The sequence below is a fragment of the Dama dama genome, chromosome 4 (genome assembly GCF_033118175.1).
Source record: "Dama dama isolate Ldn47 chromosome 4, ASM3311817v1, whole genome shotgun sequence".
NCBI classification, from domain to species: domain Eukaryota; kingdom Metazoa; phylum Chordata; class Mammalia; order Artiodactyla; family Cervidae; genus Dama; species Dama dama.
The window spans coordinates 29,498,423-29,524,834 of record NC_083684.1 but is presented as its reverse complement, the minus strand read 5'-3'; the positions used below and the strand labels follow the sequence as shown (position 1 = coordinate 29,524,834).

At 38.2% G+C, this 26,412-nt stretch overlaps 1 protein-coding gene across 1 annotated transcript in view; it reads right to left on the bottom strand.

The window, feature by feature from the left end:
• LPCAT2 (lysophosphatidylcholine acyltransferase 2) overlaps positions 1-26,412 on the bottom strand; it is a 65,020-nt gene that overhangs the window by 26,071 nt on the left and 12,537 nt on the right. Inside the window, exons 7-11 of the mRNA XM_061138531.1 lie at positions 25,117-25,151; positions 22,382-22,436; positions 12,176-12,258; positions 8,798-8,923; positions 6,780-6,933 (exon numbers count right to left, since the gene is read on the bottom strand). Of these exons, the coding sequence (XP_060994514.1) occupies positions 6,780-6,933; positions 8,798-8,923; positions 12,176-12,258; positions 22,382-22,436; positions 25,117-25,151 (453 nt within the window). The remainder of the gene's footprint in view (positions 1-6,779; positions 6,934-8,797; positions 8,924-12,175; positions 12,259-22,381; positions 22,437-25,116; positions 25,152-26,412) is intronic.

The following is a 26,412-nucleotide window of genomic DNA, read 5'->3' as shown; positions in this document are numbered from 1 at the left end:
TTGCTCTTTACAAAGCCCTATTCTTTACCTCCTTACTCTCTTTGAGGAGGCCAGCAACTGCTCACTTGCTCCAATAAAAAAGTTAAGCTTTAATCAATGCCCTCTCCTTCCTGTTTCCTCTAAGTGTCTCCCCAGTAGATTCCCATTGCGAAGCCAGAAAGAAAGCATATAATTCTCATGCTTGAAAGGATATTTCTAAATAAAATAGATAACTAATGAGAACTCTAAGGGATAACTAGGGAACTCTACTGGGTGCTCTGTGGTGACCTAAGTGGGGAAAAAATCCATAAAGGAGGGGACATATGCACACTGATTCACTTTGCTATATAGCAGAAACTAACACAACACTGTAAGGCAACTGTGTGTGTGTGTGTGTGTGTGTGTGTGTTCAGTGGGATTCAACTCTTTACGACCCCATGGACTGCAGCCCGCCAGGTTCCTCTGTCCATGGGATTTTCTAGGCAAGAATACTGGAGTGGGTTGCCATTTCCTCCCCTCCCAGCAACAATAATCCAATAAAAATTCTTAGTACAAAAAAAAAGGATATTTAGAACATTCAGGGAGGGAAAATTATGGGTTACTCAAATGTTACAGAAAACTCACATGAATGCTTTGGCCCACCCATTGTTATGATGGACTACACAAGGGGATTGAGTTAACCTGAGAACTGAAGAGGGAAATGGTTAGTCATATAGGACCATCCAACTTTCAGGATGACTTGTACAACTGTATAGAAATGTTCATCTAGTCCACTCAGAAAGTTATATCCTTCTTCTGTTAACTGTATCATATGAGCTTTAGAGTATATTTCATATAACAAATTATATTAATTGAGATTGGAGTCAAGATGAGTTCTTTTCACATGAGTTATGAAATACTAAAGTACATATCAAACCTGAACTGGAAATTTAAAGGGTAGAAGAAAGGGGAGCTAAAGGAGGGGTAAATTAGGAGCTTGAGATTAACAGATACGTACTACTGTATGTAAAACAGATAAACAACAAAGTACTGCTATATAGCACAGAGAACTATATTTAGTATCTTATAATAACTTATAATGGAAAAGAATCTGAAAAAGAATATGTAAATATAGCTGAATCACTTTGCTGTACACCAGAAACTAACACAACATTATAAATCAACTAATGCTTCAATTAAAAATTAAAGGACAGAAGACTTCACTCTTTGTTGCAGCTATTCATCTCTGGCATTGTGTAAGAAAGCAGACATGGACAGTATGTAAATAAATGAGCATGGCTGTGTCCCAATAAAGCTTTATTTATAAAACAAGCATCAGACTGGATCTCATCCATCAAATGTAGTTTACTGACTGTTACTTTCTATATTTCCTAAACAGATGAAATTAAAATATGCTGGTAAATTTTAAGGACTGGATTAAAAGGACTGCAGTCAGGGCTCATGGTGACCACTGTTCCACATCTGATTTAAAGGAGGTCACTCTGAATCTTTATTCTCGCCGTATCTGTCTACTTCTTATTGACATCCTCCCCATTTCTAATTAGTGGTACATCATTCATCTACAAAGATGACAGAAACTAATCACTCAGCTATAGCCTGGCGCAAGTTCAGTCTTTTTACCAAAACCATTATGCACACAAGAGACCATAGGCTAAGAAAATTTAGATATTTCCATTTTGTTAAAAAATGTGAAAAGTATCATGATTTTTCCCGTTTCTGCCTTCTAACCAGTACTTAATTCTTCTGGCTTTAATATGTACTTTGTTTAAATATTAGACAGGAAAGATGTGTGTGTACTTTAGTACTTTGACAATCCAGCACTTTTGACTATTATAAATTTTCTGGAGATCTTTTAGGACTATTTCTCATTGTGTGGAATCAATGTGTTTCTTTATCCCAAGTTCTTCCTGTATGCCCTGTTCTTGACATTAGTTCAAGTGTTAAATCATGAGCCAACAATAACAAGCATCCTTGCTTGCCCTTCCCTGTTAGAGAAGGTAGGGTGCTGTATTATACAGATTTCCATGCTGAGAGTTAGTAAAGGGTACTTAAGAGGCTTAAGTGACTGGAAATAAACAGAAAAATCTTTTTAAGTGGGGTGGATTAGCTATTTTACTCAGTTGTGCAAGTTGTGCTGAAAGTTTAGGACCAAATGTCCCACAGAGTCAAAAACATTTACTATCTGGCTCTTTGCTGAAAAAGTCTGCTAACCGTTGAAATATAGGTTTGCCACCTGTGAACACAAGAGATGTGGGCTTGATCCCTGGGTCGGGAAGATCCCCTGGAGTAGAAAATGACAACCTGCTCCAGAATTCTTGCCTGGAAAAATTCTAAGGACAGTGGAGCCTGGAGGGCTACAGTCCATGTGGTTGCAAAGAACTGGGCATGACTGAGCACACATGTACATATGCATGGTGATGTGTGCCACGTGGAGCATTACACTGAATGTATCATGAGATGTAGCCTAGACGAGATGTGACTTGTCCCTAGTAAGAGGGAGATAACATGGTATATTGTCAAACTAGCAACAAAGAGACAACATGTTTCCTAAAGTCCATTTGAGGACTTTGTCTCATGGGTATATAAAATACTGCTGTCAGGGCAGCACAGGTTCAGCTCAAGGAAACAGCACTGAAGAATGAACGAAATAAAGTGATGCTGTGTGGACACTATTATAACTATAAAAATGACAGTTTATAATCATTTCTGACTCAGCCAGTATTGTTTCTTAGTCCCATTAAGTGCATTTAAATTCCTTCGAGAGTGCTGGCAAAAAATCTAGTCTTGAAAACTGAATTATGAATATAAAAAATGTTGAGAAGCCACTCTTAACTTTTTAAAAACAATTTTAAACCATCATCTCAGCTCTCAACTCTAACTCATCTGAAATTTTGACTAATCCAAATCACCCTCTGATCTAGAGAGTTCAGTGTACATTCAGGAAAATAAAGAAGGTGAATGAAACCTAAAGAGCAAAAGGGTCTTTTTCCTTTTTTTGTCAAAGAGATGAGACTTCTCCTAAGGAAATTATCCCAAACTAAGACTTCCCTGGTGGCTCAGATGGTAAAGTGTCTGCCTGCAATGCAGGAGACCTGGGTTTGATCCCTGAGTTGGGAAGATTCCCTGGAGAAGGAAATGGCAACCCACTCCAGTACTCTTGCCTGGAAAATCCCATGGACAGAGGAGCCTGGTAGGCTACTCTGTCCATGGGGTCACAAAGAGTTGGACAAGACTGAGTGACTTCATTTTACTTTCACTGAACCATGCCATGCTTTGGATCATGAATGCCACATTTCTGTTGAACCTTTAAATTATCTGCCATCACATATCTGACAATCTAAAAGAATGTGTGAGACTATCAGAAGGAACTGAATAGACAGAGTTTTTTTTTTTTTCCAGGAACCAGACTGAGATGAAAACCATTAAGAAGTTTCTTGCAGACTAGCCAGGGATGTATGTGGGAAAAAAGAGTAAGGGAACATGGAGAGATACTTAGGTCTCTCTACTTCCCCCAAATACCAACCACAACTGCACGAGACTTGGGAGAGATTGAGAGAAGTAAAGAAAAAAGGGGGAAAGGAGGATAAACTGGGAAAGGCACATGGGAGGAGCCCTCTGCCCTGCAAAAATTTATAGCTACTGAAAGAACAAGAGGAACACCCCACCCTCTCTCTTTCCCACCCTTCTTCCTCCCCCACCGCTCATAAACACTGAGTTTAGCAAGATAAGCTACTCAGACAGAAACAAACTATGACAATACTGAATTTCTTTGTCTTTCCTGTGGAACACACACATACACATTCCCCAGCTAAGTCTCTCAAAGAGAGCCTGCAAGTGGGGATGTACATAGGGTGTGGCAATGACTGCATAGTTCAGCTTCTCAAAACAAAGCAAATCTTCACAGGCTCAGACATGCAGGTATGTTAAAAACAAAAACAGAAAGAGAGAAAGAAGAGACAGAGAGAAAAGAAAGGAAAGGAAGGAGGAAAGAAAGGTCAAATGCATTCCTTGTTAATTCTCCAGATTATTTTCTCTACCTTCCAGGGTGTTGGAGATCAAATGTGTTTTAAAGACCAACTCATGGTCTATATCTAAAGCCAAGTCTACACACTACACAAAGAAGTGAAGAAAACTCACAGAAATAATTGGTACGTGAGCCGACTGAAGGAGTGCATGCAAAATTGTGATTGACCACACTGGCCACAAAGGCTCACCAGTCTCCAAACTGCTTGGAGTCAATTGTATTCTCTAGCTCAGAGTGAGTCACTCTGCTTACTAGGGCTTATTGTAATCCTTGGTTTACACTCTCTTCCCTACTCCCAAATCTTCCCATCCAACCCAGGGCTATAGAAACAATGAAGCCACTGGCAGGTATCATTAGTCATCAAAAGACAGAACTGTGTCAACACAATCCTGTTACTGCTGTTATGACACTTCAACACCTGAAAGGTGGGGCAACCTCTATAGAGATTATTTTTAATCTTGATTTAAAATCTTGATGAGCATAACATCTGCTGTGCTCTGAACTTCCTTGGTCCCTATTTCATGTCACTTTCCATTTCCTCACTTTCTGTCCTTATTTGTATGTCCCTGCCATATTTCTTCCTGTCACCAAGTTCATATTTCTAAAAACTTTAAGATTGCTTTTATTGTTCCCAGAGCCATACTGAAAGATGCTATATAAATCTCATAGAAACACAAGTAATGGTACAAGTGAAAAGATCCTTTCTTTTCCCAATTTGCATGGTTACATCTAGTAATTTATCTCTCCTTTTCCTTAAATCTTCATTACACTTTTTAGCAGCACCATTGCAGTGATACATGACCTTTACTTGGACAAGGAAAGATTATTTGTATGCTGCAGCAAGCCCGGAAGGGAGGTTTGCACAATCCATACAGAAGAAGGTTGCTTATCTGCCTCATGTTAAAGAATAGTTCATCTAAGAGATCACAGAGTAAGTCATTAGGAACATTAATGAGCTCTGGGTAAGAAGAAAAAAAAGCTTTGTCCTGGTTTCTGTCATCAAGCTATAATTTCTTTGCAAAGTATCTTTTCCCAGTGGTAGACAGAGAACTGGGACTTCTGGTGCCAGCCAGGATGGAATGATCCCAGGGCAGCCTATCTCTCCTCACTACAATCACAGACTCTCATTGAAATTCAAAAATCACTAGTTTTGGGATCTTCCTGGCAGTCCAGTGATTAAAGACTGCACACTTCCAATGCAGGGGGCATGGGTTCAATCCCTGGTCGGGGAATTTAAAGATCCCACATGCCTTGTGGCCAAAATAATAATAATAATGTAAAAAAAAGTTTTAAAAAAGACTTCCCTTTCCCCTACAGAAAGAGGAGGGGGGAAAAAGCAAGCACTATCTCTGGATAAAATACGGCAGCAGGAGGCAGTTGAAAAACAGCTAGTTAGGCAGTGCAATCATGGAGGCCTGAAGGCAAAAGATGAAATTATTAAATTGTTGAAAGGGAAGAACTCTATACAGAATTCTATATATGTACAACCAAAGTATCCTTCAGGAATGAATGTAAAATAAAAAGATCGCAATCCAAGTATTTACCCAATCCTAAGTGTTTACCCAAGTGAAAGGAAAATCTACATTCAACCAAAAACCTCTATGTGAACACTTTGAACAGTTATATTCATAATAGCCCAAAGCTGGAAACCAAATGTTCCTCAACTGGGGAATGGATACACCAAGTGTGGTACATCCACACAATAGAAATACCACTCAGCAATAAAATGAGACAAATTACTGATACAGGCAACAATATGGCTGGATCTCAGATGCATTATGCTGAATGAGAGAAGCCAGACCCAAAAGGATATACTAAATGATTCTATTTGTATGGCATCTGGAAAAGGTAAATCTAAAGGGATGGAGTGACTGCCAGCAGTTAAAAGTGAGGGAAGGGCCTGACTACAAAAGCATACTACAGGGAATTTTTTTCCCCAATTATTGTGCATCTTGGATGTGGTGGTGGTTACATGCTTCTGTGCATTTGTTAGAACTCACAAAACTATAATCATAAAGTGAGTTTTACTGTAAGTTTTACGTATTAAAAAAAAAAACTGAAAGAGAGAGAACTTGAAGTCTTGATGCATCTTTTCCTAAGGAAACTTTTGACAATTCAGTTATCTAACTCCATGTACATACATATTCATAAGCAGAAAACTGAAACCCCCCTATGAAGACAAACAGTCAAGCTTTAATTAAAAACTTAGTTATAAATAAATTAAAATCTATTTGGTCTTCAGATGTTTTTGGGAAAGTCCAGAAACCTTCAGAATAGAATAGCGCCACCAATATCATCAATGTATGATTTTGACATAAATTTTAAAATTCTTGCTAATTATATAAACCTTTTCAATTCTATACACAAATATGGTTATATAGTGACAATATTTATTTCTGACCTGGTGTTTAAAAGAAACTATAGTTGTTTGGGGGGTGGGATGGGAAGGAGGCTCAAGAAGGAGGGCATATATGTATATGTACACCTGATTCACCACAAACTAACACAACATTTGTAAAGCAACTATACTTCAATAATAAAATAAAAATAAAAAATAGACACTCATAACTGTTGCCATACACATATTCACAATTATTATTACTAGTTCTACTACTACTACTATTAAGGGGAAAAAATCAAAATCATGCAATTTAACCATGGGCTCAGTCTTGTTGTTTAACAGTGACCTAGCAAGGTTTTCTAATGCCTACCATACTGATTTATATTCTGCGGGGACTCATGAAATAAAAATGTTAAAGATTAAACTTTAACCTACCCTGTCAAAGAGTGCAAAAAGTTGTCTCAAGACATCTGAAACAGGCAACTTCAAATACTCTGCAAATTCTTCAATTCCGATTCTTCCTCCTTTTGAGGAACTTGCAATAGCGGCATACTCATCCAAATGCTTTCGAATCCCATCCCAATCCAATCTAAACAAAGAGTTATGAAGACATGTTATTAGCCCTTCACAATCCACATGGATGTTTTGTGAGCGCTATTTTATTCATCTGTCTGATGGAAAAATATTTGAAGTGTTAATATCTGAAAAGGAGAATAAAATGAATATTTTAAAGCACATATTGAACATGATTACAGACTTCTAATTTTTTTTTTAAGAGTATTAGCATAACTGTAATTATCCTAAGTATCTGAGAGAAAGAAAAGTAACTGGGAGGATGAGCAATGTGGTAGGATAATAAATGATTCGTGAGAAGAAAACAAGGACTCACATTTTAATCTAAATATTACTTAGTAAGTCAACAATACTTACTGAGTTGTTTTAAAAAAAGATATAATTCTTGTTTTCAAGGTGTTTTCCAGCCTTAATGGACTCACATTTCACAAAATGTTGTGATGGGAGATTCATTAGACTATGCACACTTCGTCCAATGTTAGTTATAAAAAAGTTTAAAACACTGGAAAATATACAGTGGCTTATATCATATCCTGTAGAATTAAACAGGTGACTTAACACATACTTCTACATCTAAGTTCATTGACTATCTAAATTTTTCAAATCTATAGGAATATTGTAAAAATATAATATCAAAACATTGTTATGTAGAAGATATAAATAGTATTTCCTACATCAATTATCAAAAACTATTTTTTAAATTTTACTTATTTATTTATTTTTGGCTGCACTGGGTCTTTGTTGCTACACTCAGACTTTCTCTAGTTGTGGTGAGGGCGGATGCCATTCTTCATTGCAGTGCCTGGGCTTCTCATTGTGGTGGCTTCTCTTGTTGCAGAGCATGAGCTCTAAAGCACATGGGCTTCAGCAGCTGTGGCTCATGGGCTCCAGAGCTCAGGCTCAGTAGTTATTGCCCATGGGCTAAGTTGCTCCTTGGCATGTGGGATCTTCCCAGACCAGGGATCAAACCTGTGTCCCCTGCACTGGCAGGCAGATTCTTAATCACTAGACCACCAGAGAAGCTCCCAAAATATTTGTTTTATTTTTGAACTTTAATACAGTAACTGGTTCTGCAGCTCCCTCCAAGGGAGGATGCCAAGGTCTACTGATGCGGTTGAAAACAATGAACTGTAATCAGAGAGGGATGTGGAAGCTACACCTTCATACCATGAACTTCAAAGGGAATGTTCTAAACAGTTTTAAACCAGATCATAAAATCACAAAGGAGTATTTTGCCTTAAAAAAAAAAAAAAAATTATGTGCCCAGAAGGAGCAGGTTGATCTAGGGAAGTATTTAAAATGTAATGATGGTCAGAGTTGCTACTCTACAAGTCAATTTCTATTTCACATGAGAAGTTCTGACCACCTCATGCCAGTACCATGTAACTGTGCTATCCTTCTCTTTTTTTATATGGACCATTTTTAAAGTTTTCATTGAATTTTTAGAGTATTGCTTCTGTTTTATGTTTTGATTTTCTGGCTGTGAGGCATGTGGGATCTTCACACCCCAACCAGGGGTGCATTCCAACCCCTGCATTGGAAGGCAAAGCCTTCACCACTGGACAGCCAGGGAGGTCCTTATGCCATACTTCTCATAAGAAGGTGGCAGGACTGACTAACTGCTCTGAGCCGTTTCTGAGTAGAGAGGTAGATTTGTACTGATCCATGTTTACTATCTCTTTTTCTCCCACTACTACAAACATTTCTGAAGTAGCATTTCTTTAAACAAACAAAACTGTATAAATGAAATGGCTTTCCTAATAAATACCACATAGGTTCTAGAGCTGGGCCTTAATGAAACCAGAGAAAATAAACATACAGGATTTCAGATCTCTTTTGGACACCTTTAGGAAAGTGTGGTGATTTTAAAATACGCTTACTTCAATTTCCGGCTGATTTTGGTAAATTCCACCAACCCAGCTTCCATAGGCAGTGTCAACTGGCCAGCTGAAATCATCAATCTGCAGTCTTCGTAGGTGTGATCTGTTACTGGAATTTTCAGAGCTCTATAAAGTATTAAAAAGCAAACAGATTCAACTTTTTTAAAAAGGTGACGATGTTTCAGTAAGCTTGAATTGGTCAACAAACAGTAAATGGAGAAGTATTTACTACCTTTTGAACCAGTGACTTTGGCTTGTTATTGCCAAATACATATTTCTTTATTTCACAGATTTACTGTGGCCCAAGTCAATTTCCTTATGTCTATGTGCTTCTGCCAGCTCGCCATTTTTGTGTTTTGACCACAATGATAGTAGTAGTTAACTTCAGTCCATGGAAAGTAATGAGAAAATTTAAGTTCAAGGCTCTGGAGTCTTTTACCAGCTCTGGAACTTTTGTCACTTAACCTAAGCCTCACTGTTCTCATCTGCACATAAGGAATAGTCACTTCCTGCAGAGGGTTACTGCAGGCTTTCCTAGTGGCTCAGTGGTAAAGAATCCACCTACAATGCAGGAGATAGCTGGAGCCACGGGTTTGATCACTGGGTCAAGAAGATCCCCTGGAGCAGGAAATGGCAACCCAGTCGAGTATTCTTCCCTGGAGAATTCCAAGGACAGAGGAGCCTGGCAGGCTATAGGCTATGGAGTCACAAAAAAGTTGGACATGACTTAGCAACTAAACAACACAAAGCAACCACAGGGTTATTTTAAGGACCAACTAAGAATGCCTATGGACATGCTATTTAAACAGATAAATGACACCTAGATATTATAAGTGAATAGTTTATACAAATCATTAGTCATATGCATTTTTTCATCTTTTAAGTTTGAAGATTGTCTTCTTGCTACCCAGCACTGTTCAAAAAATACTAAACAGAACTGATAATAAGATTGTATTTCTTCCAAACCTAAACACCCTCCATCCTCAAAGAGGTGCACAATTCCAATTACCTCCTTCCTGCTCAGAGATCTACTAACAGGGAACCAGACTTGGCAAAAATACATATTAACAAGAATTTTAAAAGACACCTATGTGACAAGAAGAATACCTGTGCAGTACATAAATTTCCTGCAGATCCCTCCTGGCTAAAGTTTTATTCACACCTATTCAGTGACAATCATAAAATTATGTCATCAGCTGTGATTTGATTTTGCTGAATCATGGCTAAGAACTTTAAATTTTCAATGAATGCAATATGAATAAACATTTTTTTCTTACCTGCAACTAAGCTGTTTGATTAATAACTATTTGGTGTAAAAAATATGAAGAATTAAAAAACACTTCAGGAATTATAACAGTGAACAGAACAAAACAGTCAAGAACTTTGGCTTTGGTAACATGAAGTATGAATCTGAATCCCAGTTAAGAGACTCTCACTTTCCTGGTGGCTCAGTGGTAAAGAATCTGCCTGCCAATGCAGGAGACCCAGGTTCAATCCCTGGGTGGGGAAGTTCCCCTGGAGAAGGAAATGGCAACCCACTCCAGTATTCTTGCCTGGAAAATCCCATGGACAGAGGAGCCTGGCAGGCTACAGTCCATGGGGTCGCAGAAGAGTTGAACATGACTTAGCGACGGAGCATGCATGCCAGAGACTCTCACTACCCACCATGGTCTTGGACAAAACACTTTGCCCTCAGAGCCTCTGTTCCTCACCTGCCTCAGAGCTGCTGTGAAGATTATGTTAGATAATACAAGTAAATGGTCTAGCACAGTGTTTGGCAAATATTAATTGATGGTTGACCACCATGACTTAACTTTGACTTGGCTCTTTACCATTTCAAATGCATTCAACAAATACTTTCCTATTTGACTCTCATAATAACCAAAACCATAAGAAAGGCCAAGCAAGGATTACACATGAGGAAAGGAGCCTTGGAGGGAACTTGTCCAAGCTTGTGCAACTAATTGAGGTCTTTCTTACTCTTTTTTTTTTTTGGTCACCCCATGCAGCATATGGGATCTTAGTTCCCCAAACAGGAATTGAACCTGCACCACCTGTGCTGGAAGCATGGTGTCCTAACTACTGGACCACCAGGGAAATCTGTTCCCTTATTCTTTATCCAAGGCCCTTCTACCTCCACGCCTCCAAATCCAGGAAAAGGATGCTTAAACAAATCCTTCCTCTGTTTTTAGGCACACACAAAAAAATGTTTTTAGACATTTCAGGAAGTCAAAATATCTCATATAAATTATGTCATTTCCTCATACTTATCTTCCTTCCTAACTTTTGGACATAAGCTAGTATGAAAACACAAGGGTAGAGGGAAGAAAACAACATCAAAGCAAATTTTGTAGCTGCTCGAGAAACTAGATAAATCAACTACATGTTGGGACATAGAGTAACAAAACTTTTTCAGCCAAAGACTTAGACATTTATTTTTTTGAAAATAAAGTTAGTTTCTTGTGAAGTATTAATATATATAATATATATAAACATACTGATATAATATATATAATCTTGTTTATAATGCCAAATTCAGATATGAAGCTAAATTCAGAGTTCTCATTGCATTTCCACTAAGAGAATAAATACAGCTGGCTTATTAGCTCCAAACCCACTGCTGGACATGACCAAGGGAGGTGGTGCTGGGGGAGAGTGTACACACCTGGAGGGCTCTGAGACTGCCTGGGTGGTGGGGACAATATTGGGTTGGCCAAAAAGTTCATTAGGGTTTTTGAGAAAAAACCAACTCAATATAATACACTCTTTCATTATAGGAGGAGAGGTAATTTATATAATCAGAAGAGCAATCAGTTAAAACTCCTTTACGTGCAGGAAAACACTTGGCTTATGTTTTGCAGTTTCTAAATCCTAAGTTTATAGTTATCCCCTTAGTGAGGGTGACTTTTCCCCTTTTTTTAGGCATCTAGGGCAGTCCCTTGCAGACTTTTTCCTTTTTTGTGCTGTAATCATTTATGCCTTTGAAACACCTGGCCTCAGCAGCTACATGGAGGCTGAGAAGATAGAAGGTGGGTCACGGCACAAACTGCTCAGACCATCCTTTGTCTGATGGTGACAGGCCAGGTTGGGGGAATCCATCCTTTGGAAGTCACTGGCTGGTTTCTTCTGGGTCATGTACCCTTCCTGCTCCCATTCTGGCAGAGGCATGTTTCCAGTAGTTTGGGGTTACATCTTGGGGAAAATATTTATAGATTGTCTTACTGACTACATTCCTGGGCACATTCTTTTTCCTTACCAAAATGAGTTGGGGAATGAGGCCCTCAAGAAGAAAAAAACAAAAACTTTAAACAATAGTAAATGTCATTTACCAATAATTTAAAAACTATTTACGGATTATAATCACATACAGATACTTACTCTGCCATTAAACTCCGGATTCTACCAGCAAAAAGGACAGGATCACTTCTTTCTTCATCACTTGGTACTTGAACAGGCATAAACTGAAAGGCAAATAAACCTTTCCATTACAATTGTGAGGCCTAAGACTTTAAATGCTAAATAAATTAATTTATAAGCTGTCATTATATGAACTCCCCTGCCTTTCTAGCACACAGGTTATAAGATAGAATGTAAAGAACTCTGTGTTTGGACTCAGGAGATGTTAATTCAAGCTCTGGGTCTTTCTGTATGTTAACTATTATGACCTTTAAATTTTCTTAACTGTCTCCTCAACTCTAAAAAGAGGGCTATGATCACCCACATCCCTGGCTGTGGTGAGGATGAAATGAGTCAATGTCTGGAATTCTGGAAGCCATAAAGCTGAAACTGCTCAGATCTTAGTCTCAAAGCTGCCTTTTCTCCCACCCAGCCTTTGTGTTTGAAAATGTTATTAGGAGTAGCACTTTGTTTCTTGCAGTTTATCTTCTCTATCTATTCCTGTATCAGTCATACTTTATCACTTGATCAAACTTTATGTTTTATCATTTCTTCTGCTTGTTTTTTAACCCTGTGTGGGCTTTCTATATTTTGTCTAACATCATGTTTCCCTTTATCATGTTAAATTTTACTTTTTTTTCTCCATGATATTCTGTGATACCTCATTGATACTGTCCCTGTTTTTGGTTATAGTTTTCTAACATCAACAAGGTTTTGGTACTGTATTTAAGTCATTTTACATTTTTTGAGCACCTACTATGTACCAGGTAAGAAGAACAGGACCCTAACTCCTGCTCTAAAGAAGATACATATTTTAATATCGTAGACTGACACAACACACTTACTATCATTATCCCTAATGATAGGGCTTAAAAGCTTAACTAACTTACTTAAAGTTATATAGGTCACATGACCAGGATTCAGTCCAAGGCCTGTCTGTCATATTTTACAACTCTCCTGGAGTATGAGTATGAGTGACAGGAAATGATTAATTTGGTCAAGGGGCTGGGAAAAGCAATCAAAGAGGTTTTACAGAAAAGCTAACACTTGATCTTGACTTTTTGAGGATAAGCATGATCTTGTCAATAGTTACTGTTTATCAGTTATAAACCACGCCCCATGCTAGGTGTTTAATATGTATCATTTTATTTCACTCATCCTTTCAATTCTAGTCATAAGGAATTGGGGTTCACAAAGATTAAATGAATTGCTCAAGATTTCATGGCTCATTTCCATTCAAAAAATACTGCTTAGGCACCTGGTATCTTTCAGGTACCGCACTAAGCCTTGAGAACACGACACAAAAGTTCTGCACTCAAGGAGGTCTTCATGTAGAGAGAGAAATGTATGATTCAGTGAGCTAAGTCCACCAATAAGAGTTACCATCCTCAAGCACCTACTGTGTGCTGGGTAGTTTATATAAGGTTTTTTTTAAAAGAAATTAACTTCTATTGGAGTGTAGTTGCTTTATAATTGTGTTAGTTTCTACCATACAGCAAAGCAAATCAGTTATAGGTATACCAATATCTCCTCTTTTTTGGATTTCCTTCCCATTGAGGGCACCACCGAGCACTGAGTAGAGTTCCCTGTTCTATACAGTAGGTTCTTACCTATTTTAAACATAGTATCAATAGTGTATATATCTCAATCCCAGTCTCCTAATTCATCCCACCCTATTTCCATTCCCCCCAACCCATACGTTTGTTCTCTGTGTCTGTGTCTCTATTTCTGTTTTGCAAATAAGATCGTCTATACCATTTTTCTAGATTCCACATATATGCAATAATATATGATATTTTTCTCTTTCTGACTTATTTCACTCTGTATGACAGTCTCTAGGTCCATCCACATCTCTACAAATGACTCAGTTTCATTCCTTTATATGGTTGAGTAATATTCCATTGTATAGATGTACCACATCTTCTTTATCCATTCCTATATCAAGGGTTTTATGTGATGAACTCTTTCAACAATTTCATGAGGCAAATTCTACCCATTTCCCTTTGATAGGTAAAGAATGTGTCTCTGAGAGGTTAAACAATATAGCTAAGGCCACACACAAATAACCAGGTCACAGCTTGAAAGAAAAGTAAAGATTTGTATAAATAACACCACTTTCGGACTCACACAGATCTGTTTTCAAGCCTGTTAATCATATTTAAGAAGCCTACGGGCAATGGTGACTCAGAGATGAAGTTTAAACAAGGGAGTCAAATGACCAGGTCCAAGTTTTTGAGCAGTAACTTTGGTGGCAGGGAGTGGATAACCAAAGGGGAAGAGGCTCAGAGCAGGGAGGAGCCCTGGCGACAACCGCAATCAACCTGTGAGTGATGGTAATAACATAAGCAGAGGATGTAGAGACCAGAATGGACCCAGGGGACATTTTTAGGATAAAATGGACAGAAATCATAAGATAATGTCATTTTACTTCTCACTTTTTTTTTTAAACATTCTCTCCAAGAGGACAATGTCACAGTGTGGAGAGAGAATGGGCCTGGGTTGACGCCTTGGCTCTGCTGTGTGAGATACTGGAAAAGTCATCTAGCCTTTATAGGCCTCAATTACCTCTACTGTCAAAGGAAAAAATTTGACTAGATTCCCTCCTTTTCAACCAGACTTCTAAGTCTAGCTTTTCACTTAGTACCCAGTCGTTCTTTAAGCTGGAAAAATAAACTAAGCCACCAGAGGTCCCCACATCACTTATATATCCAGAGCAACAAACAATCTGCAAATAAATATTTCTAAAAGTTCCCTCCATCCTGTTCAAGTTAAAATCTCTTAGAGTTGCTTAGGATGAAATCCAAGGGAGAAAACTATGTTAAAAGAGATGTTCACAGAAAAACTAACAAAATAATAGGATCAATTAAAGTTTTAAATTGTCAAATAACTATTCATTTTTAAAAAGCCAAATGATCATTTATAATACACTTGATTGGTGGGTCATAAAAGCACATACTAAAACCCCTAAAAAAATAAATTGCTGTTACACTGCTAACTGAACACAATACAATGAACTATGAGTTTGGTTGCTTTTAGAGCAGGTAGTATTTTCCACAAAAAAAAAAAAATTCCACTGAGAGTTCAAAATAATTAACAGTCTGGATTTGACAGTCATAGGTCTTGGAGACCCCCAACCCTTCTGAGAAGCCATTCAGTGGAAATTCTAATAAGTCACTTCTCCTTGGAGAAGACTTTGTCCTCTATATCGCATTTCTAATTTGTACAAAGTCATTCAAGTTTCACTGCATTAACATATCTTTTATTTGGAAGGAAGATCAGCCAGAGAGAGGGTAACATGATTGCCATTATCTATCACTGAACCCTAATACACACCTAAATACCACAGTGACCCCAGGACTACAAGTTTTCTACCACAAAGCTTCTACCTTTATCTTCTCTTGCTATCCTCAGTATCCACACTGATGGCCTATCTTGATTTCACAGCCCCTTCACCTGGCCATAGATACCCTTCTCAACTCTGCCTTGGCCATTCCGATCTCCTCCTCTGACAAGGTTTTCCATGACTTTCTCATTATCTATCAATGTTTACTCCTCCCTTAACCTAGTCATGTAGAAACTCTAAGAACCTGATGGTCTCTCTCAGCACCTTTTCATCCCTCTCTATCCAACCCCTCCTGGCAACATCTGTCTGCCTGTCTACACTGGACTTTGGGAGTCAGACACTTCTATACGACTTTTCTGCACCTAAATCTGCCACTTCTGCCACATGCAGGGTGCTAATCACATGCTCAGTCACCTCTCCTGATCCTGCCTTCCCAGTCCTGTTAGAGAGTGATGCTGACTGAGAGATGCTCAGCAAAAGTACAAAACCTCACTGGCTGAGGCTACTACAAATTCATGTTCAAGTTCTTGGAGCTGCTTGAAAAATTATGTAATTTCCCAAGGTGACCATGCTGGTTCCAAATATTAAAGTACTTTTTTGGGAATTCCCTGGCAGTCCAGTGTTTAGGACGCCACACTTCCATTGCAGGGGATATGGGTTCTATCCCTGGTCAGGGAACTAAGATCCCACAAGCTGCAATGAGACAAAAAAAGTTTTTTTGTTTCTTCTACTGAAGATCTTTTATCCTTCTAGTTTGTGCAGGCGGGCCAAAATATGTGATCTTAACACCAAGTCTTTTTTTTTTATTGTCAATGTGATGGGCGAGGATCAAGTTACTTAAATTGAACCTCACTGCTGTGTGGAAGTCCTCTTATATCCCTCTTTGACCTGCTGCCATCCTATTTTCCTGTTTCAAACATGGTCCTTGTGTCTCAAGTTGCAATTCCACTTTCATTTGAACGATACTTCATTTTCAAGTTTAGAAAAGAAGACAGTGAAGGAATTCAGGACATGCCACATCAAATATGCCTCTTAGATATATTGATTATTTTAAGCTGAAGACACTTGAAAAAACAGAAATGGAGGGAGATGCTTTCTGAACTCCCCTTATCTGCCTATGACAGATCTTCCAAAAAGAACTCAACTGTCCTAAATCTCCTCCTAGGGAGTTTCATCATACAGGCAAGACTGACTCTCATCAGAGGGGAGGAGACCAGAAGGCAACATCACACCCAGACAAACTTTATCACACACCATCACATCTCCCATCTCTTCTAAGAGCCTACTGTTCTTTCTTAAAAATCATTTATTCTCCCCTAAGTGGCCTATGCCCTCCCTCCCCTGCTTTGACTATTAATAATAAGCTTTACAAGCTCTCAAATCTCACTCTTTTTGGGTATTTACTTTTTATTCCCTGTGATGCCCTTGTGTATACCACATGAAAAATTAATAAATCTGTATATATCTTTTCTGCTGTTAATCAACCTGTTGTTGGTTTATTTCACAGACTCAGGAACTGAACCTGGATGGGCAGAGGGAAATCTCTCCTCCCCTACAGCATCCCATCTGAACTGCAATTCACTTTCCCATTGCACCTGAGACAGGCTCCACAGCTCCATTCCCTTCCTCGCTGCAATCTTCCCTCCTCCCTCACCCTATTTACTCTGTACCATTCTGACCCAGATGAGGAGGAGGTCAGAGTCTAACTGGACTGCTTCCCACACTAGTATCCTTTGTTTGTACTTTTGGTCCCAAAAGTATCTCCTCAAGGGCCTTAGACTCCACACAAGATTAAGCCCCAATTCCCTCAAGCATTGTTTAAGGCTCTCTGTTACTCAGAGCCAGTCTTTTGCATGAATACTCTGAACCAGTAAAGCTGGTTTATTCGTTGTTTACTGACCACATGCGCACATTCCTATCTACTAAATAAATGATGACTAAAAAAATGATTAGTAATGATACGACAATCAATCTTTTCCTCCTCTAAGTAACAGAAAAGGATTTTAATAGGTGAATCTTAAGAAATGTGCAGTTCTTTGAAATAGTGCCATTTGCAGAGACGTAGATAGACCTAGAGCTTGTCATAGAGTGAAGTAAGTCAGAAAGAGAAAAACAAACATCATATAACATCACTTACATTTGGGATCTAGAAAAATGGTACAGATGAACTTATTTGCAAAGTTTGCAAAGCAGAAATAGAGTCATAATCATTGGACCACCAGAGAAGTCCCTTGTGAGAGTCTTGAGCCATGGTGTACATATACTTAGTGTATGGTGGGCCTCTGGGACACATTTTCCAATTACAACCCAACAGTGAGGAATTAACATATTCAAAAGGCATAAAGTAGCTAGGAGTACCCTGGGTGACAGGTAGACTCATAAACTTCAAATTACAATTGAAATAAGAATTTGGGCTTCCCAGGTGCTCAGTGGTAAAGAATACATCTGCCAGTGAAGGAAACACAGGTTTGATCCCTGAGTTGGAAGACTCCTTGGAGAAGGAAATGGCAACTCACTCCAGTATTCTTGCCTGGGAAATCCTATGGACAGTGGAGCCTGGTGGGCTACAGTCTATGGGGTCACAGAAGGGTTGGACACGACTGAGCGACTAAACAACAACAGAAACAAGAATACCCAATTTGAACTCCACAAATTTCCATCTTCAATTCTTACACCTCAAATCCCTACCTATTCAGCTGTTTCCAACTAGTTGAAAGCTATTTTGAGTGTGAAGTTATTGAATAAAGGACATATTCTTTGCTTTGCAGAAAATATTTGAATGGTCTAAGAACTGGTAGGAGGATGCAAATACTGTAATTGAAAAGAAAGAAAGGAAGCCACGACCCAGAAAGGAAATGTGGTAACAATGGTCAGGGCAAAAGCACAAGGAATTTGCATACCTCTGTTGTAACAGAATTTGACCACTGACATGTGTGCTAGACAAAAACATGAACAGTTCTGTGTGCATTTCCACATCTACTGCCAGATCTTAGCTAAAGAGGGGTAACTTAAGAGGGGTAACATATATATATGTTGTTCCTTCCTCTTAAGTTTATATATATATATATATAAATGAGTTTCCCAGGTGGCTCAGTGGTAAAGAATCTGCCTGCAATGCAGAAGACCTGTGTTTGATCCCTGGGTTGGGAAGATCCCCTGGAAAAGGAAATGGCAACCCACTCCAGTATTCTTGCCTGGAAAATCTCATGGACAGAGGAGTCTGGCAGGCTACAATCCATGGGATCACAAAGAGTCAGACATGACTGAGTGACTTCTCACACACATATATAAAAACAGTATCTCTGAATTTGCAGAGAAGATAGTATGGATGTTTTATGTTTGGGTTTTCTTTTTCTTTTTAGATAAAGAAAACAGGGCTAGCTATCTGAGCAGCTATTCAAGAAGGAACAGCAGCACTCAGAGTACTTAGAAGTAATAAGGTATTTCTTTCCAACAAGGATTCCCAAAATGCTATTCTATGGAACACTGGTTCTAGGGGGTTTCCAGAGAGAAAAGGAGTTCAGTGGTCAAACATTTCAAAGGCACTGAGAAGTCTCAGAAAAAGAAATCTGATTCATTTTGTTTCTCCTCGTACTTTCTAAACTTATTAGGATACAGATTAATAAATTTGTATATATCTTTTTCACTGTTAATCTGCCTGTTGTCAGTTTACTTCATAGACTCAGGAATTGAACTTGTTTCTCTAGAAACATTGAAGTATATTCCAAGATCTAGTATTTTCTAGTCACATGGAGAGATACTGAGCTGGTTATAAAAGTGGGGAAGTGACACATAATTAATAAACAAGTATTTTCACGGCAGGCAAGCAACCAGCAAGTCTCAAGAAAAATTTTATTGTAGTCAAATTCACTCTGACATAATTTGTGCTCCTACAACATTTGGCATTATTGACATCTAAATGGCTGAATAACCAAGCTATCCAACAAGGTAAAATAGGATTCTTATAACTTAAATTCCATAGTCCTATCACTTAGAGCACTGGCCCCCACTCAGGATTCTGAATTACATACACAAACTTAAAGTTTTCATTACAAAATCTGAGGATGCAATTGGAAAATCCAGGCAAAAATCTGGAGAACCACTATTCTGATCCTCTCTCCTCAGAGGCTACCTAAGGGTATCACCAAAGCCAACAAGATTCTGAACTCAAAGGCCCATTATTCCATGTCATCCCTAGAAACTAAGCAGAGTTCTTGGAATCAATCTTCAAAGTCTTAAAAATCTGGTCAGAATTTTCAGAACATTCTAGTTACTCCTCCACTCCCCACCTGCCACTGGAATTGAATGTGAAAAAGTATCCTGTGAATGATGATACAAGCTGCCTTTATGGCTCTTCTGCCTTAATGGCTCATATAACACGATTTCTTCAGGTTTTCCACGTGCAGACTGATTCTAAAAATGAGAGTTTCTGACTCTGTGCCTCTCACTATCTCTCAGATTTCACAGAACATAATTCTTCAAGAAGCTGGGGGGTTCCACCAGCTACTGTAGCTCTTTTGGTCAGGATGTGAAGGTTTATCATGAAACTCGGCAGAGGTCAGCATTCAGTTCAGCTCAGTTGTGTCTGACTCTTTGTGACCCCATGGACCGCAGCACGCCAGGCCTCCCTGTCCATCACCAACTCCCGGAGTTCACCCAAACCCATGTCCATCGAGTCGGTGATGCCATCCAACCATCTCATCCTCTGTTGTCCCCCTCTCCTCCTGCCCTCAATCTTTCCCAGCATCAGGGTCTTTGCCAATGAGTGAGCTCTTCGCATCAGGTGACCAAAGTATTGGCATTTCCGCTTCAACATCAGTCCTTCCAATGAACACGCAGGACTGATCTCCTTTAGGATGGACTGGTTGGATCTTCTTGCAGCCCAAGGGACTCTCAAGAGTCTTCTGCAATGCCACAGTTCAAAAGCATCAATTCTTTGGCACTCAGCTTTCTTTATAGTCCAACTCTCACATCCATACATGACTACTGGAAAAACCATAGCCTTGACTAGACGGACCTTTGTTGACAAAGCGATGTCTCTGCTTTTTAATATGCTGTCTAGGTTGGTCATAACTTTCCTCCCAAGGAGTAAGCAAGTGTCTTTTAATTTCATGGCTGCAGTTACCATCTGCAGGGATTTTGGAGCCCCAAAAAATAATGTCTGCCACTGTTTACCCATCTATTTGCCATGAAGTGATGGTACTGGATGTCATGATCTTTGTTTTCTGAATGTTGAGCTTTAAGCCAACTTTTTCACCTTCATCAAGAGGCTCTTTTAGTTCTTCACTTTCTGCCATAAGGGTGGTGTCATCTGCATATCTGAGGTTAATTGATATTTCTCCCAGCAATCTTGATTCCAAGATTGGGCTTCATCCAGCCCAGCGTTTCTCATGATGTACTCTGCGTATACGTTAAATAAGCAGGGTGACAATATACAGCCTTGACGTACTCCTTTTCCTATTGAGAACCAGTCTGTTGTTCCATGTCCAGTTCTAACTATTGCTTCCTGACCTGCATACAGGTTTCTCAAGAGGCAGGTCAGGTGGTCTGGTATTCCCATCTCTTGAAGAATTTTCCACAGTTTATTGTGATCCACATAGTCAAAAGCTTTGGCATAATCAATAAAGCAGAAATAGATGCTTTTCTGGAATTCTCCTGCTTTTTCGATGATCCAGCGGATATTGGTAATTTGATCTCTGGTTCCTCTGCCATTTCTAAAACCAGCTTGAACATCTGGAAGTTCACAGTTCACGTATTGCTGAGGCCTGGCTTGGAGAATTTTGAGCATTACTTTACTGGCATGTGAGATGAGTGCAATTGTGCAGTAGTTTGAGCATTCTTTGGCATTGCCTTTCTTTGGGATTGGAATGAAAACTGACCTTTTCCAGTCCTGTGGCCATTGCTGAGTTTTCCAAATTTGCTGGCATGTTGAGTGTAGCACTTTCACAGCATCATCTTTTAGGATTTGAAATAGCTCAACTGGAATTCCATCATCTCCACTAGCTTTGTTCGTAGTGATGCTTCCTAAGGCCCACTTGACTTCTCATTCCAGGATATCTGGCTCTGGATGAATGATCACACCATCATGATTATCTGGGTTGTGAAGAACTTTTTTATACAGTTCTTCTATGTATTCTTGCCTCCTCTTCTTAATATCTTCTGCTTCTGTTAGGTCCATACCATTTCTGTCCATTATTGAGCCCATCTTTGCATGAAATGTTTCCTTGGTATCTCTAATTTTCTTGAAGAAATCTCTAGTCTTTCCATTCTATTATTTTCCTCTATTTTTTGCACTGATCACTGAGGAAGGCTTTCTTGTCTCTCCCTGCTATTCTTTGGAACTCTGCATTCAAATGGGTATATCTTTCCTTTTCTCCTTTGCTTTTCGCTTCTCTTCTTTTCACAGCTCTTTATAAGACCTCCTCAGACAGCCATTTTGTTTTTTTTGCTTTTTTTTTTCTTGGGGATGGTCTCGATCCCTGTCTCCTGTACAATGTCACGAACCTCCATCCACAGTTCATCAGGCACTCTGTCTCTCAGACCCTTAAATCTATTTGTCAGCATTAAAAGGAATAAAAAGATAGGAGTGAGTGATGCAAATATGGCCAACCAGGGTGGTGACATGTTGGAAATTCCCAGAAGCTAGGAAGTTGTGCTTCCCAACACAAGTTTAAGCGCTAGTTCTGACAGCTTGGGTTTAGATACACAATTTGCAAAAGAACAGGGCTTATTTTCAAGGTGACAAACTTAACTCTCATTCTACATCTGATCTCTCCAGATTGAAAATTCACTATGGTAAGAAAGGCCAAACCACAAGTTTCAAGGCTACATTTTGAACCACTTACCTCAACTTCCACCCTTGTGAAGGGCTGGCACCAAGTAAGCACACAAAGTTGAATGCTGAGGAGAAAAGAGAGAAGGCCATTTTTATGTGGTAACACAAGTACTATCTAATATTGCTCAACAATCCTTTCCTGACAAACAAGCAACCCTTGTCACTCTTTGTGTGTATTCTGCATTTATAGATGCCATTCTGCTGCTATACCACTTTTTGCGCTTAGAAAACTATTCTTTTTAAAATTTTTTATCTACTCTTTTTTTTAATTATACATTCTTTTAATATTCTTTTCCTTTGTGGTTTATCATGTGCTCATTTACTCTGTCATGTCTGACTCTTTGCAACCCCATGGATTGTAGCCCAACAGGGTCCTCTGTCTTGGGATTTCCCAAAAATACTGGAGTGGATTGCCATTTCCTTCTCCAGGGGATATTCCTGACCCAGGGATTGAACCTGTGTCTTGCATCTCCTACATTGGTAGGCAAATTCTTTACCACTGTGCCACCTGGGAAGCCCCCATGGTTTATCATAGGATATTTTTTTAATTGGAGGATAGAGAATTATTCTTGATATTCAAAGGTTAAATTGCCAAACACAATACCAAATATATATTTGTGGTACATATTGAACCCCAGAATGGACCCCAAATTTGAAGTCTCCTTGATAACTAAGACTCCTAGGTCTAGAGAAAACTACTCACAGTCATATTTTAAGATATAGTAATTTGCCTATAGAAAAACTCCTGAGCGGACTATTATGTTACTAAATTTTTTTTAATAGTGAAAAAAAAAAATGTGGGCCCATGAAAATAAAAGCCAATCCACATTATCTCTCATTAAGTAAATTGTTCTTTAATGATTAAAAGAGAGCTTTGGAATTCAATGATTTGAATATTGATTTGAAAATTCTGAACACTATTAAAAAAAAAATGAAACCACACACAACATCTCTTTAAACTCGACTTGTCCACACTACAGACAAACCAAACAGCATTTCTTATGGAATTCTCAAGGACAATTGGGGAAACTGATTTAGACATAATAGGCACAGTGCTAAATATAGTATGATGGAGATGAGAAGATAAGGTAAAAACAGGACGTTACCATGCATGAGTGCGATGTGACCTAAGATAAAAAAGTTGTTTCTTTAGAAGGTCTTGTGTTTGTTTACAAATCCTAAGATATCTTTAACTCTGAAAATATTTTTTTCCTCTCTTTCTTAGCTGTATTGTCTCTCCTATTTTTCCTCCTGTCACATACTTCTCAGGTTAGAAGCCTAGATTAAATACTCAACCACTCTATTTACCCCCAATCTCCTATTTGACCTTCATTTCCACTACTCCAGCTGCAAAACCAAAAAAATTCACAATGAACCCAAAGTCACTATCTCTAAGAGGACTTAACTTGTAAAGGCACTGAGGATGACATACCTCAGGAAATATAAATATGTTATCTCTCAATTTTCAGGTATTTTTTTCTAAAATGTTCTCATACTATTTGTTTCTGAAAACCAGAAATTCGAAATTAGTAATGACAGGAAAGGTATTCTAGCCAAGGGAATAAATAGATATCCTTTACAGTTTATGTGCCCTATTTTTAGTGTTATATACTTAACTTTGACTACCAAGGACTGAAGCATAACAGGAATATAAATGTCTCACAAGTATCAGTATTTATTAACACATGTAATCAGCCGATCTATTCTGATTTAAATGTATTATTTCAAAGCAATTTACATACACAAAAAATGGAGAAGATAAGTTTGTAGCGAAAAAAATCTAATTTTCATAAGTTGTTTGGATTGTCTACAATGTATTTGAAGGCAAAGTATGATTTCTTGTAGACATTTCCAAGTGATGGTCACCTATCCATCAATAATTTGAGCTCTGTGTGTAACAGTATCAAAAGGCATTATTGCCTAAGCTCTGGGAAAGCCCTCAAACCCAAAATGTAAACAGGTTGTCTTTTTTTTATTATTATTTTTATTTTGGGGAAGGTTTATCATTTTATTTTTCTCTCCTGCAGCCCAAAGCCAGCTAGGTTCCTTGAGGTGAACACTGAGGGATGTCAGTGTGGTCTGCACAGGTAAAAGGACCAAAGGAGGCACCTGAATGAATAGGGAAGAGAACTAAACAAAAGAACTTCTTGAGAGAAAGTAAGATTCTATGTGTTCTGTTCTTTTTAAAAGGTCTATTTCACTTCAGCTTGTTTAACAGTGAAACTGTATTTCTCTCTTCTCTTAACTGTTTACAGAAACTGCTGATTTCCAGCCTCTCAAAACCTAAGAGTGGAAGTGAAAAATTGCTTAGCTATTTCCTCAACTCAAATCAGACATATCACAACTATTTCAGGCCATATGACTAAACTGCTCTGGACTGTTTAAACCAATGAAGTGAAAAAAAGATGGAGACACCAGATAACGTTAAATTTGCAATGAGAATGAAACTACAAAATTTAAGCTAAAGAGGGTGCAAATGAGATCACTGGAATGTTTCTTAAGAATTGGTAAACACTTGAGATGCATTAGAACTGACAAACAACTAGAATTCTGCACATGGGAGACACTGGGGTTTAATGGGCAAGATAGTTATGCTCTCTACAGAAACTTATCAGTTATTTAAGGCTCTGATGAGAAATCTTTACTTCTACAAAAACAAGGCTTTGAAAAAAAAAAGAACATATTCTTTCTCTTTCATCACTTAAATAAAATTTATATAAATGAATAATAATGTAAGCAACTTACAATGTATATCCTTGCCACGTCCAAGTCACAGTATCCTAGAATAACAATAGTATTTAAACTATTACAGAAAAAATATCAAATAAAACCAAAAATTTTATTTTGATATTGGTATTCATATACTTCCTTTTTTGAATTAAAAGCAATATGTTGAAAAGTAAAATAAGCACTAAACAATAGTGAAGTGATCTATCAATTCTTGGATTATATATCTACATGGCAAAGATCTGTCTGTCATCCATATGTAACCACGTATCTTTTTATGGAATTAAGTTGCTCTGAATTTTTTTTAAAAAAACTATTGTGTATGCTTAACTATTTTCCTAATACAAACATATCTGGATAATTAATTGTCACAAAAACCAGAACACGTCAGTTCTCAAAAAGAAGTTTATATGGGAGAAGAGACTATAGCAGTGAAAAAGTACAGAGTGAAGGAATTTGGATAAATGACAAATGCAAATCCATAGGCAGAAGTATATTGAGTAAAACTTTGATAAATTTTAATTTTTTAACTAAAAGTGTGCAAAGCTGAGAAATCAGCCACTGATAGGAAGTTGATCAAGAACTGAATCTTAAATAACATAGGTCACAAATAATTACATCTTGCCTTTTTATATAAATTCTATAGTAAAGAAAGTTCCTCTCAGAAACAAAACATCCCTCTCCCTGCCAAAAAATGACTTTCTTTAGGAAAATGGTGACACAACCAATATCCAGGAGACAACAATGCATCTCGCTGGAGCAAAGACTATTTCCTGAGCCCATATGGACTTTCTGTAGAATGTGAAGTTCTTTGCAGCTATTTTCTTATTTAAGCTACTCGTCAAGTGTCACAGCTACTAAGTACTGACTGTCATTGAACACCAAGCCTCTTCCAAATTTATCCTGCTACTTCAATCCTTCTCCACCAGTAATGACCATTGAATCAGGAGAAGTTTTTCCTTTCAAGCTTAATGAAAAATCATAACTTTATGAGAGCTTTTTCAAATCCAATCTAAGAGACCCTGGAGCTGAGACTAACTCATACCATCACAGGAACAACAGGGCAGAAGCTAAGGAGATATCTTTCTGTAGCTTAGTAATAGCAAAAGCAGTATCAAAAATTGGTATCAACCAATTTGTGCCTACCTCACAAGTTTTTTTAAGAAAGTATCTTTTTTTAAGGTTGTAAACCAGTCTTCAGACTTTTAAAAAGAAAACTTTATTGAATTTGTTACAATATTACGTCTGTTATTTATGTTCTGGTTTTCTGGCCATGAGGCATGTGGGATCTTAGATCTTCAACCAGGGATCCAA